This window comes from Petromyzon marinus, chromosome 58, assembly GCF_048934315.1.
Source record: "Petromyzon marinus isolate PM22_M1 ecotype Great Lakes invasive population chromosome 58, UKy_Petmar_22M1.pri1.0, whole genome shotgun sequence".
NCBI classification, from domain to species: domain Eukaryota; kingdom Metazoa; phylum Chordata; class Hyperoartia; order Petromyzontiformes; family Petromyzontidae; genus Petromyzon; species Petromyzon marinus.
In genome coordinates this window covers 1,381,182-1,394,520 of record NC_133724.1, presented here as the reverse complement: position 1 = coordinate 1,394,520, position 13,339 = coordinate 1,381,182, and the positions used below count along the sequence as shown (strand labels likewise).

Below are 13,339 nucleotides of genomic sequence, written 5' to 3'. Positions count from 1 at the left end.
ACACAACACACACACAACACACACAACACACACAACGCACGCACAACACACACAACACACACAACACACACACCGCACGCACAACGCACGCACAACACACACAACACACACAACGCACGCACAACACACACAACACACACAACGCACGCACAACACACACAACACACACAACACACACAACGCACGCACAACACGCACAACACACACAACACACACAACACACACAACACACCGCACGCACGACACACACAACGCACGCACAACACACCCCACGCACAACACGCACGACACACACAACACACACAACACACACACCGCACGCACAACACGCACGACACACACAACACACACAACACACACAACACACACGACACGCACGACACACACAACACACACAACACACACAACACGCACAACACACACAACACACACAACACACACAACACACACGACACACACAACACACACAACACACACGACACACACGACACACACGACACACACAACACACGCAACACACACAACTCACGCACAACACACACAACACACACAACACACACAACACACACAACACACACAACACACACAACGCACGCACAACACACACAACACACACAACACGCACAACACACACAACACGCACAACACACACAACACGCACAACACGCACAACACGCACAACACGCACAACACACACAACACACACCGCACGCACGACACACACAACTCACACAACGCACGCACAACACACACGACACACACAACACACCGCACGACACACCGCACGCACGACACACACAACACACACAACACACACAACACGCACAACACATGCACGACACACACAACACACACAACACACACAACACGCACAACACACCGCACGCACAACACACACAACACACACAACGCACGCACAACACACACAACACACAACACACTGCACGCACGACACACAACACACACAACACACACAACACACACAACACGCACAACACACGCACAACACACACAACACACCGCACGACACACACAACTCACGCACAACACACACAACACGCACGACACACACAACACACACAACACACACGACACACACAACACACACAACACGCACCTACACACACAACTCACGCCCTTATTGAGTCACACACACGCAGACAGCTGCTCTCTTGACCTGCCCGGGTGACGCTGCGTGTGCTGCGTCCCGTTACCGCCTGCCGCTGCCGCTGCCGGTCTCACCGCACTAACCGCACATCCCCCACGCGCACAGCTAGCGGGGGGGCGGGGAGAGGGGGGCTACCAGGGCAGGGTTAACCCACTCCTGTCTGTCTTCCCCGTTGCCACCCCCGCGCTCAGCTTTCGGAAAATACAAAGGTAACCCTTCCCCTCCCCGTCTCACGCCTTGCCTGGCCACCTCCCCCCACTTAACCACTCATCCCACTCATCATTAACCAGAGGGGGTCCTACGTTAGGAGACGGAGGGAGAGACGCACCGCGAGACCCGGGGGGGGTCGAGTCGTCCGCGAGGAGTCGGTGAGACACTGGGAGACGCCGAGGAGACACAGGGACATATAGAGAGACGCAGCAGGGAGACGCAGCAGGGAGATGCAGCAGGGAGACGCCGAGGAGACACAGCAGGGAGACGCAGCAGAGAGACGCAGCAGGGAGACGCAGCAGAGAGACGCAGCAGAGAGATGCAGCAGGGAGACGCCGAGGAGACAGAGGTACATATAGAGAGACGCAACAGATAGATCAGTGGTTCTTAACCTGGGTTCGATCGAACCCCAGGGGTTCGGTGAGTCGATCTCAGGGGTTCGGCAGAGCCCCCGCCACGGAGGTCCGGACACACTTGAATTATTGTGTAAATTTGTGATGACACACACGGCCCGCTTGGCCATCACTGGCTGCAGATGATCATGCTACACTGCTTGGCCAATCAGCGCTGCGGGGAATTTAGTGCGTACTCAGTAGTCAACGTGTGACTGTTGTTGTCGTACGTCGTGTGATTTCTTTAATATTTTATCCATACTAACTATGTCGGGCAAAAGAAGAAAGTGGTCGGACGAATATGTACAACATGGATTCTCATGTATCACGGAACGTGATGGGAGTGAGCGTCCTATCTGCATGATTTGCAACGCCAAGTTGAGCAACTCTAGTCTTGCACCGGCAAAACTAAAGGAACACTTCTTGAAGTTGCATGGAGACGGGGAATACAAGAACACAACACTTGCTGAATTCAGGGTGAAGAGAGCCAGATTCGATGAAAGGGCCACTCTGCCTGCTCTTGGATTTGTACCTGTTAACAAACCGATCCTGACAGCATCGTACGAAGTTGCTTACCTGATCGCAAAGCAGGGCAAGCCACACACCATTGGTGAAACACTTGTGAAACCAGCTGCATTAAAGATGGCGAATCTGATACTCGGAACAGCGGCCGAAGGCAAATTACCCCCAATTCCCCTTTCAAATGACACCGTCAGTGACAGAATAGAAGACATGAGTAAAGACATCTTGGCTCAAGTAGTCGCGGATCTGATTTCAAGCCCGGCAAAATTCAGCCTTCAACTCGACGAAACCACAGACGTTTCTGATCTAAGCCAGCTTGCTGTTTTTGTACGCTATGTGAAAGACGACATGACAAAAGAAGAGTTTTTATTTTGTAAGCCTCTTACAACAACAACGAAGACAGCCAATGTGAAGAAGCTTGTGGATGACTTCTTCAGAGACAACAATCTTTCATGGGATATGGTTTCTGCAGTTTGTACGGACGGAGCTCCAGTCATGCTGGGAAGAAAGTTTGGTTTTGGTGCGCTAGTAAAGGCCGATGCACCACACATCATTGTGACGCATTGTATTCTGCACAGGCATGCGTTGGCAACAAAAACCTTACCTCCAAAAATGGCAGAAGTATTAAAAACTGTGGTGGAATGTGTGAACTATGTGCGAAAAAGTGCTCTGAGGCACCGCATCTTCAGTGAGCTGTGTAAAGAAATGGGCTCTGAATTTGAGGTACTTCTGCTCCATTCTAATATTCGGTGGTTATCCCGGGGACAGGTGCTGAACCGTGTTTTTGCCATGCGTGTGGAATTAGCCCTGTTTTTGCAAGAGCACCAACACTGCCATGCAGATTGCTTCAAAAATCCTGAGTTCATTCTCATTTTAGCGTACATGGCTGATATATTCGCAGCTCTCAATCATCTCAATCAGCAGATGCAGGGTGGTGGAGTCAATATCATGGAAGCGGAAGAACACCTGAAGGCTTTTCAAAAAAAGCTACCGTTATGGAAACGACGAACAGAGAACAATAACTTCGCAAACTTCCCGCTTCTGGACGACTGTGCAAGTAAGATCGAAGATGTGTCTGGAATCGGAGATATTTCTGTATCCACGGAACTGAAGCAAACAATTGCCACGCACTTAGATGAGCTTGCAAAGTCTCTCGACGGATATTTCCCTACAAGAGAGTCATATCCAGCATGGGTGAGACAGCCGTTCACGTTTGCTGTTGAAACAGCAGATGTCAATGATTAATTCCTCGACGAAATCATTGAAATTCAGCAGAGCCAGGTTCAACAGCAACTCTTCAGAACAACAACGCTCTCAACGTTTTGGTGTCGACAAATGAACAAGTATCCAGTTATTGCTAAGAAAGCCCTGAATTTTTTTATACCATTTGTTACAACATATCTTTGTGAGCAATCCTTTTCGAGGATGCTGGACATAAAAACGAAGAAAAGGAACAGACTTTGCTGTGAAAATGACATGAGAGTGGCACTTGCCAAGGTGAAGCCACGCATATCTGAACTGATCTCTCAAAGGCAACAGCAGAAGTCACATTGATTTCCAGGTATGTAATTTGTTGTGAGTTTATGCATTGTGTTGGTTTTATTCTTTGAACAAGGTAATGTTCATGCACGGCTCATTTTGTGTACCAGTAAAAAACATATCTGTCTTGAATTTGAAAAAAATCACATTTTATTTTTCACTAAAGAGGGGTTCGGTGAATGCGCATATGAAACTGGTGGGGTTCGGTACCTCCAACAAGGTTAAGAACCACTGAGATAGATGCAGCAGAGAGACGCCGGGAGAACCGGAGAGGCAAGGAGACACAAGGAGACACGTAGAGACATGAGACACGTAGAGACATAAGGAGACACGTAGAGACACACGTAGAGACATAAAGAGACACGTAGAGACACAAGGAGACACATAGAGACAGAAGGAGATGCGTAGAGACATAAAGAGATACGTAGAGACACAAGGAGACACGTAGAGACACAAGGAGACACGTAGAGACACAAGGAGACACGTAGAGACATAAAGAGACACGTAGAGACACAAGGAGACACGTAGAGACACAAGGAGACGCGTAGAGACATAAAGAGACACGTAGAGACACAAGGAGACACGTAGAGACACAAGGAGACACGTAGAGACACAAGGAGACACGTAGAGACACAAGGAGACACGTAGAGACACAAGGAGACACGTAGAGACATAAAGAGACACGTAGAGACACAAGGAGACACGTAGAGACACAAGGAGACGCGTAGAGACATAAAGAGACACGTAGAGACACAAGGAGACACGTAGAGACACAAGGAGACACGTAGAGACACAAGGAGACACGTAGAGACACAAGGAGATACGTAGAGACACAAGGAGACACGTAGAGACACAAGGAGACGCGTAGAGACATAAAGAGACACGTAGAGACACAAGGAGACACGTAGAGACACAAGGAGACACGTAGAGACACAAGGAGACACGTAGAGACACAAGGAGACACGTAGAGACACAAGGAGACACGTAGAGACACAAGGAGACGCTTAGAGACATAAAGAGACACGTAGAGACACAAGGAGACACGTAGAGACACAAGGAGACACGTAGAGACACAGGGAGACACGTAGAGACACAAGGAGAGATGTAGAGACACAAGGAGACACGTAGAGACACAAGGAGACACGTAGAGACACAAGGAGACACGTAGAGACACAAGGAGACACGTAGAGACACAAGGAGACACGTAGAGACATAAAGAGACACGTAGAGACGTAAGGAGACACGTAGAGACACAAGGAGACACGTAGAGACGTAAGGAGACACGTAGAGACACAAGGAGACACGTAGAGACACAAGGAGACACGTAGAGACACAAGGAGACACGTGGAGACACAAGGAGACACGTAGAGACACAAGGAGACACGTAGAGACTTAAGGAGACACAAGGAGACACGTAGAGACACAAGGAGACACGTAGAGACACAAGGAGACACGTAGAGACACAAGGAGACACGTAGAGACATAAGGAGACACGTAGAGACACAAGGAGACACGTAGAGGCACGTGGGGAGCTCACGAGATGCGGGAAGACACAGGGAGGCCAGGGACACAGGGAGACCAAACGTGGACATCCAACATTTTGCCAGTCAGAGTTACCTCTTCCCCTGCAAGTTATTTTGAACGTGCATGGTTGACGTGGCGTTGTTGTTGTCGTTGTTGCTCCTAACGGTGGCGTTGTTGTTGTTGTCGTTTGTCCGCCTGTCCGCCTGTCTCCCCGCATGCCCTTTCGATTAACCGCCTGCCGCTTACGATTGATTGATTCTCGAATAATCGCGCACACTCACACCACCACTCCTGGTGTCACCGCTGGGATTGGCTGTCACCAATCGATGGGGCACGGCCGAGTCTCCTGCTGCCGATTTCTCTGCTAATTATCACGACGGAATTGCGGAATTGTTGCTGGGGAATCTGCACCGTTCCTCTTCCGACGATCGCACGCGACGATGTGTACTCACTCTCGTCGATTCCCACCATGACCTGTTACCGACACCACCGGTACCAACACCACCACCAACACTAACACGGCTATCATCACCGCTGCCACCACCATCACGGCCACCACCATTATCATCAACACCAACACCACTACCATCACCACCACCACGTACGCCACCTCTACCATTGCCTCCACTGTCGCCACCACCACCACAACTATCCTCGCCATTGCCACCACCTCCAACACCACCTCCAACACCACCACCACCACCACCACCACCTCCAACACAACTTACACCTCCAACACGACCTCCACCTCCAACACGACCTCCACCACCAACACGACCTCCACCACCAACACGACCTCCACCACCAACACGACCGCTTCCAATCAACCGACGGATCAATCAAACCAATGAACCTCGTCCCACGGTCCCCGGCCAATCGTAACGCGGGCGACCCCCGATTGGATCCCGTCGCTGATCCCCCCCGGCTGGCCGCCGCCGCCCCCCCGTTGGGCGCTGCAGGGCAACGCGCCCCAAGGAGCCCGGCAGCTTCTACCGCGCCGTCACCACCGTTAGGAAGCAGAACCACGTGGTGGGGGTCATGGGGGGCGCGGGGGGTGGGGGCGAGGGGGGGTCCTCCCACGCCGCCCTCTCCTGCCCCAACACCCCCTCCCTGTGCACGGCCCCCAGCACGCCGCCAGTGGTGGTGGATAAGAGGTGAGGGTGGGCACGCACACGCGTGTGTGTGTACATGTGTGTACGTACGTGTGTGTGTGTGTGTACGTGTGTGTGTGTACGTGTGTGTGCGTACGTGTGTGTGTGCGTACGTGTGTGTGTGTGTACGTGTGCGTGTGTGTACGTACGTGTGTGTGTGTACGCATGTGTGTGTACGTGTGTGCGTGTACGTGTGTGTGTGTGTGGGGAGCGGTAGTGTAGCAAGTTAGCGCTACGAACCCGGCGATCCGGGTTCCATTCCCATTCACAGCCAACACCGCCAGTGACGATTATCTGAACCGGTCCTGGGCCTCCCCTAGGTCGACTAAACCTCAAATGAGTACCTGCTGCGGTGTGTAGTAAACATCGCCACTGGGGAGACAAAGGCGGTCGGGGGGTGGTGCTGGCCACCCACCCCCTCGTGTGCCGTGCCGGCCTTCATAGGGGCTGCTCGCTAACAGCGCTTGCCCCGAGAGCTCGTGAAGGCTACACGGTGGATCTTTTGTCTTTCTGCGAGTGCGAATCCACGTATGTGCGCGTGTGCCCATGCGTGCGCGCGTGTGCGTACGCGCGCTTGTCTTTGTGCGGGTGTAGCCGTGCGGCAGTGTCGTGCTGCCGCACGCCGACCCCCCGCGTGCTTTAACCCGTGCGTCTCCCTGTGTCCCCCCGCGTGTCCGCCCCCGCGTGTCCGCCGTGTGTCTCCCCGTGTGTCCCCTGTCTCCCCGCGTGTCCCCTGTCTCCCCGCGTGTCCCCTGTCTCCGTGCGTGTCCCCTGTCTCCCCGCGTGTCCCCTGTCTCCCCGCGTGTCCCCTGTCTCCGTGCGTGTCCCCTGTCTCCCCGCGTGTCCCCTGTCTCCCCGCGTGTCCCCTGTCTCCCCGCGTGTCCCCTGTCTCCCTGCGTGTCCCCTGTCTCCCCGTGCTCAGCGCCCTCAAGCTGCCCCAGGTGTCACCGACGTTCGGCCGAAAGTCGGGGCAGGGCAGCGTGAACCCCCAACACAAAGGTGCGAGCGGCCTACAGGGACCACCGCGACCCCCGTGACCACCAAGAGCCGCTGAAATATTCAGAATCTTTATTTAGGCTGCGGGAGGAATCCGATGAGCTATGAAGCTCTTTTGCACAGATGTCCAGTAAGGGGCACGGGGTCAGAGTTACGACAGCAAACACAATGCAAAAACACGATAGGAGGGCAAGGCAAGCGAGTCACTCAATATAAATTAAGTATACACGTAGTACAAATTGGAAAAGTAGTCAATACTTGCCGATGAATTATTATATTACGAAATTACTAAAATAACTCACCTCTAGTCCGTTTAGAATAACGCCATGTTCATTAACACTGCTACCCATAGACTCAACACTATCCATAGACTCAACACTATCCATAGACTCAACACTGCCCATAGACTCAACACTGCCCATAGACTCAACACTGCCCATAGACTCAACACTGCCCATAGACTCAACACTGCACCATAGACTCAACACTGGCCCATAGACTAAACACTACCCATAGACTCAACACTGCCCCTAGACTCAGCACTGCCCCTAGACTCAGCACTACCCACAGACTCAACACAGCCCATAGACTCCACACTGCCCATAGACTCAACACTACCCGTAGACTCAACACTGCCAATAGACTCAACACAGCGCATGGACTCAACACTGCCTATAGACTCAACACTACCCATAGACTCAACACTGCCCATAGACTCAACACTGCACCATAGACTCAACACTGCCCATAGACTCAGCACTACCCACAGACTCAACACTGCCCATAGACTCAACACTGCCCATAGACTCAGCACTACCCACAGACTCAACACTGCCCACAGACTCAACACTGCCCATAGACTCAGCACTACCCACAGACTCAACACTGCCCACAGCTTGGCTGGTTCTTGAGTGGACACCACAGCCAGCGAAGCCGTAGGGATGAAACGATCGCCGCCGCCGTCCCAGACGGCGCTCACGGCCCCCGCTCAGCCCCCGTCGCGGTTTCACCACGGACTTGGACCGATCGGCGCCACCGCTGAGCCGCGCCGCCCTCCTCCGTCTCTTCCCCCGCAGCCAAGAAGCCGGCGCCGGCGCCGCCCAAGGCGGTGGCCAGCCTGGTGCAGGGCACGCAGGCTGGCCTCTCGGAGATGGGCTCGGCGCCGGGCGGCTCGGAGACGGGCGGCCCCGGCGCCGAAGACACGCCGCCCGGCACGCCGCCGCGCGCCGGCACGCACAGCCGCAGCGCCTCGCAGTCCTCCGTCCTCTCCTCCTCCTCCTCCCCCTCGCCCTCCGCCTCGCTGCGGAACGCCGCCGCCGCCGCGGCGCCCGCGGCTGACGCCGGAGGAGGAGGAGCGCCGCACGGCGCCGCCGCGGCGTCGGGGAAGCCGCCGGTGCCCAAGCCCCGCGCCAGGCCGGCGATGCCGCCGCCGCCGCAGCCGCCGTTGGGCGGCCTAGGGGGGCACGCCGGGGAGACGGCGCAGACCGACTCGTCGGACGATGGGCTCGAGGAGATGTCCACGGGTATGTACACGGGGGGGGGGGGGGGCGGGGGCTGCGTGATGAGAGACAATGGGCCGTGCAGGCCGGGCGGTCGCTGGTTTGGCTGCGGTGGACGTGGGAAGCGTGAGCGATGAGCGTGTAACGCTGCCGCCTGTATGTTTGTCGTGTGTGTGTCGTGTGTATTGTGTGTTGTTCGGGTACCTCGTGTGTGTCGTGTGTGTGTCGTGTGTATTGTGTGTTGTTCGGGTACCGCGTGTGTGTGTCGTGTGTATTGTGTGTTGTTCGGGTACCTCGTGTGTGTCCGAGTCGTGCGTACGTGCCCATTGCGTGTTCCACTCTAGATTTGTGCACTTCGTCGATGGCGTTGTGCACGTGCTGTGTGTGCTCTGCGCTTTGTGAGCTGTCTGTGCATCGCACAGCGAGATGTCACTGCTTGTTTGCGTTGTCTGTCGTGCGTTGTGCTGCTGCTGGTGGTTGATGATGGTGGCTGATGGCTGATGGTGGCTGACGGTGGGTGGAGGTGTTTGATGGTGGTGGCTGCCACCTCACGCCGCTCTCGACGTAAAGATGCCTTCCTCCTCCTCCTGTCTCGTCTCCCGCCTCCTCCTCCTCCTCTGTCCCTGTCTGTCCCTGTCTCTGTCCGTCTGTCCCCAGTGCTGTCTCTCTGATGGCTTGCGTTGTGGCCTGCCCGCTTTCGCTCGAGGTACAGTGACACACGGGCACGCGCCGGCCCCTCACCTTTGACCCCGCCGCCCCCCGAGAGGCCGCACCCCCCAGGGGTGGGGGGGCGACGGGATCACGTGACGCTGCTTTCCCATGATGCACTGATGCCTGGTTCGTGGTTTTCACGCCGGGCTCCGTGTGAGAACCGGAGCCTGGTTATTTTTCCTTTTAAACGGAGCGGTTGGCCGCCCCCTGTGCGTTGGCCCAGAGGATCATGGGAAAAGTATCGCCTCCTCGGCTTAATCATTTGCCTAGTGGTGCGATTGACCTTTGACCCCATCCAGGCATCTCCATTCAGCAGCACAGACGCTCTGGCAAGAGACTCTGCTGCTGAAACACCATCACCACCACCACCACTGCTGTCACCACAATCATCACCATCATCACTACCACCACCATCACAAACATCACGACCATCACCGCCACCACTACCACATCTGCTGTGACCGCAATCACCACCATCGCTGTTGTCATCACAATCACTAACCCATCAGCACCGTCGCCACCGCCACAGCCAAGATTACCCATCACCGCTGTCACTGCCCATCGCAATCTCATCACGGTCATCATCACCGTCGCTAACGGTCACTGCCATCGCTGTCACCGCCATGGCTAGCCATGGGCGACCGTCGCCACCACCTAGGGAGGAGGCCCAGGGTCTGCTCAGATAATTATCTAATTATTACGATTATAATCGTCACCGGTGTTGGTGGTCGTGAGCGAGAGTCAATCTGGGGTCACCGGGTCCCGTAGAGCAGTGCGGCGCGCTGAACCGCTGCGCCACTGCTCCCCGCATGCGCCTTCAGCCGCCGCAGCCATCGCCACGCGTGGCCATCGCTACGTGTGCCATCGCTACGTGTGCCATCGCCACGCAGTGCGCCATCGCTACGTGCGCCATCGCCACGCGTGGCCATCGCCACGTGTGCTCCATCGCCACGCGGTGCTCCATCGCCACGCGTGGCCATCGCCACGCAGTGCTCCATAGCCACGCAGTGCTCCATAGCCACGCAGTGCTCCATCGCCACGCAGTGCGCCATCGCCACACGTGGCTATCGCTACGTGTGCCATCGCCACGCGGTGCTCCATCGCCACGCGGTGCTCCATCGCCACGTGTTTGCTGTCACCACGCGGTGCAATCACCGCCGCCGCTTCCACCCGTTGACACAGAGCCCATCAGACCAAGGCTGCTCGGCTCTCATTCGTCGGCTGTCCGAGCGCCGCGGTGTTCAGCCAAGCGGCGCGTGCCGTGGCCCGGTCTGTGAGCGAGACGCCGTCGTTGACATCACATTGGTCTCCATCCGGCAGTGGATGATAGCAGCATGCAGTAGAGATGGAGACACGTGTGTGTGCACGTTGAACTTCTTTCGCACCGTACCTGGCTAATCGTAGCCCCATGGCTGTCGAGAGCGGTGAGCCCCGGGGGGCTTGGGCTGGGCGCGTAGCCACGGTGTGAAGCGACGACGGTGGCCAGAGGTCGAGAGATGAAATGCACGGAGCGGTCAGCCAAGGGCTTTCTGCTGCTGCTGTCCAAGCTCTGTGGTCCTCTACATGGACTCCTCGACTTACGAACTAGTAAAGTTCCAGAGGCCTGTTCGTAAGTCCAACTTTACTGCTGTCGATTCCAAACGTGTTGTACGGCGTGTACGCTAAACACGGGGAATGGCTTTAAAAGTTGTATAATCTCCTGTAGATGTAGATGCCACTACATCTTCACGTTCTGCAGATGTAGATGCCACTGGTTCTTCACGTTCTATAGATGCCACTGGCTCTTCACGTTCTGTAGATGTAGATGCCGCTGGTTCTTCACGTTCTGTAGATGTAGATGCCACTGGTTCTTCACGTTCTGCAGATGTAGATGCCACCACCGCCATCTATTGTGCCGGCGGTTGAACTTACGACTCTCGATCCGAACACTCTCGATCCGAACAGGCGACAGCGGTTAGCGCACTGCGCTGCAAAACCCGCCAACCCCCCACTTGGTTCCCGGCCAGCGTTGGTGACGATTATCCGAACCAGTCCCGAGCCTCGTCTAGGTTGGCTCGACCTTAAATGAGTACCTTGTGTGGTTTGTAAACACCAGCACTGGGGGGAGACAAAGGCGGCCAGCCAATCACTCCATCGTAGGTGGGCGAGTATGATGTGGTCTGGTGAGTTTGTGGGTGAGCAGAAAGGCACCACTGCTGCCCACGCGCCCAGTGTGCATGTCATGTGACCAACGCATTGCATGTTGGACACCGTCGGCACGCAAAGCATGATGGGAGTCGTGCCTTCCTGCTGGCTGTGGGCAGACGCGCACAACCCTCCGCACTGTGACCCTCGACCTTGCCTGGAACTCCTCGCACTGATGGTCCCCGTCTGGTCTGTGCCTCAGCTGCGTCTGCTGTGTGTCTCTGATCCGTCTCAGCCGTGTCTGCTCTGTGTCTCTGATCCGTCTCAGCCGTGTCTGGTCGATGTCTCAGCCGTGTCTGCCCCGAGCACCTGATCTGATTGGACAACTTCTTGTAACTCTCCCCCCCCCCCCCCTCCGCTCTCTCGTCCTCCTCCCCGTGCTCACGTTGTGGTGTGTGCGGTGTGGCGTGTGCGGTGCAGCGGTGTAGGGTTCGCTCGGAGCCGCAGTCCGGACGGTAAGACACCGCCGCCCCCCTCCCCCCCCATCGCGACCCCCCACTAACTGCTGCCCCCCCCCTGAGATCATTGATGTTGCGTCTGTCACTAAACTACCGCCCCCCCCCCCGACCCCGCACCTTGGTGCACCCGACTTAACAGCCTGCGCTTCCCATCGTGGCGTGTCATGTGTGTGTGTGTCGTGCGAGTGTGCATAAAGTGTGCATGTGGGGGTGTGTGGGTAGTGTGACCTGTGCGTGTTTATCATGCGCGTGTGTGGTGTGGTGTGCGTGTAGTGCATGCGTGCGTAGTTCAAGCGGGGACCATTGCCCGTCAGTGCCGTCAGCGCGGTGGTGGGCATGTACTAACCCCCCCTCCCCCGCTGCCTTGACCCCCCCCCTAACTCCAGCCCCTGTAGATTCACCAGCAGGTCAGCACGAAGGCCCCCCCCCCCCCGCCATGTCCATCGCCTCTGCTGATAACCGCTCTGCTGATAACCGCTCTGCTGATAACCGCTCCGCTTGTCTCTACTGCGGGGCTCCCTCCACCGCACGACAGAGCCTCTCAAACTCCACAAATTTAAAACCGACAACAACAAACTTGGCATCGATATCGCGCCCAAAAAATGTCTCGAAGCCCGCGAGAAATACATTTACATTTCTTTTTGGGACCCTAGGGGGACCCTTCCCATGGCGACACAAGTTGTACACAGCACACCGGTCCGCCCTGCAAGCAGGCGTCGGTCTGCCCCCCGGTAGGGTTGTAATCCCACAGAGACGGAGGGAGTTCTCGTTTACGGGGGCGTATTTTTCCCGGTTACTCCGCGCCCCGCGGCGTTGACCTGGGCGGCCCGCTGGGTCGAATCGCGAATCCACGCAACTAGGCCGTCAGACGATGGCGGGGGGTGCGGGGGTGGCACTGATGACGGAGTGGCAGAGATTTGGATTTTGAGAGATTTGAATTTTGAGAGATTTGGATTTTGAGAGATTTGGATTTTGAGAGATTTGG

General features: G+C 55.8%; 1 protein-coding gene across 6 annotated transcripts in view; it reads left to right on the top strand.

Annotated features, from left to right (window-relative positions):
- LOC116955079 (rho GTPase-activating protein 44-like) overlaps positions 1 to 13,339 on the top strand; it is a 67,660-nt gene that overhangs the window by 51,378 nt on the left and 2,943 nt on the right. Inside the window, exons 17-21 of one of the 6 annotated variants that reach the window (XR_004404800.2) lie at positions 6,315 to 6,509; positions 7,429 to 7,505; positions 8,579 to 9,025; positions 9,659 to 9,707; positions 12,317 to 12,351. Coding sequence is in view for 4 of the 6 variants with exons in the window: in XM_032976042.2 (XP_032831933.1) it covers positions 6,315 to 6,509; positions 7,429 to 7,505; positions 8,579 to 9,025; positions 12,317 to 12,324 (727 nt within the window). In the remaining 2 variants the exon portion in view is untranslated. Of the gene's footprint in view, positions 1 to 1,359; positions 1,378 to 6,314; positions 6,510 to 7,428; positions 7,506 to 8,578; positions 9,026 to 9,658; positions 12,352 to 13,339 lie in introns of all 6 variants that reach the window. The other 5 variants (XR_012929748.1, XM_032976042.2, XM_032976041.2 and 2 more) reach the window with 5 other exon arrangements.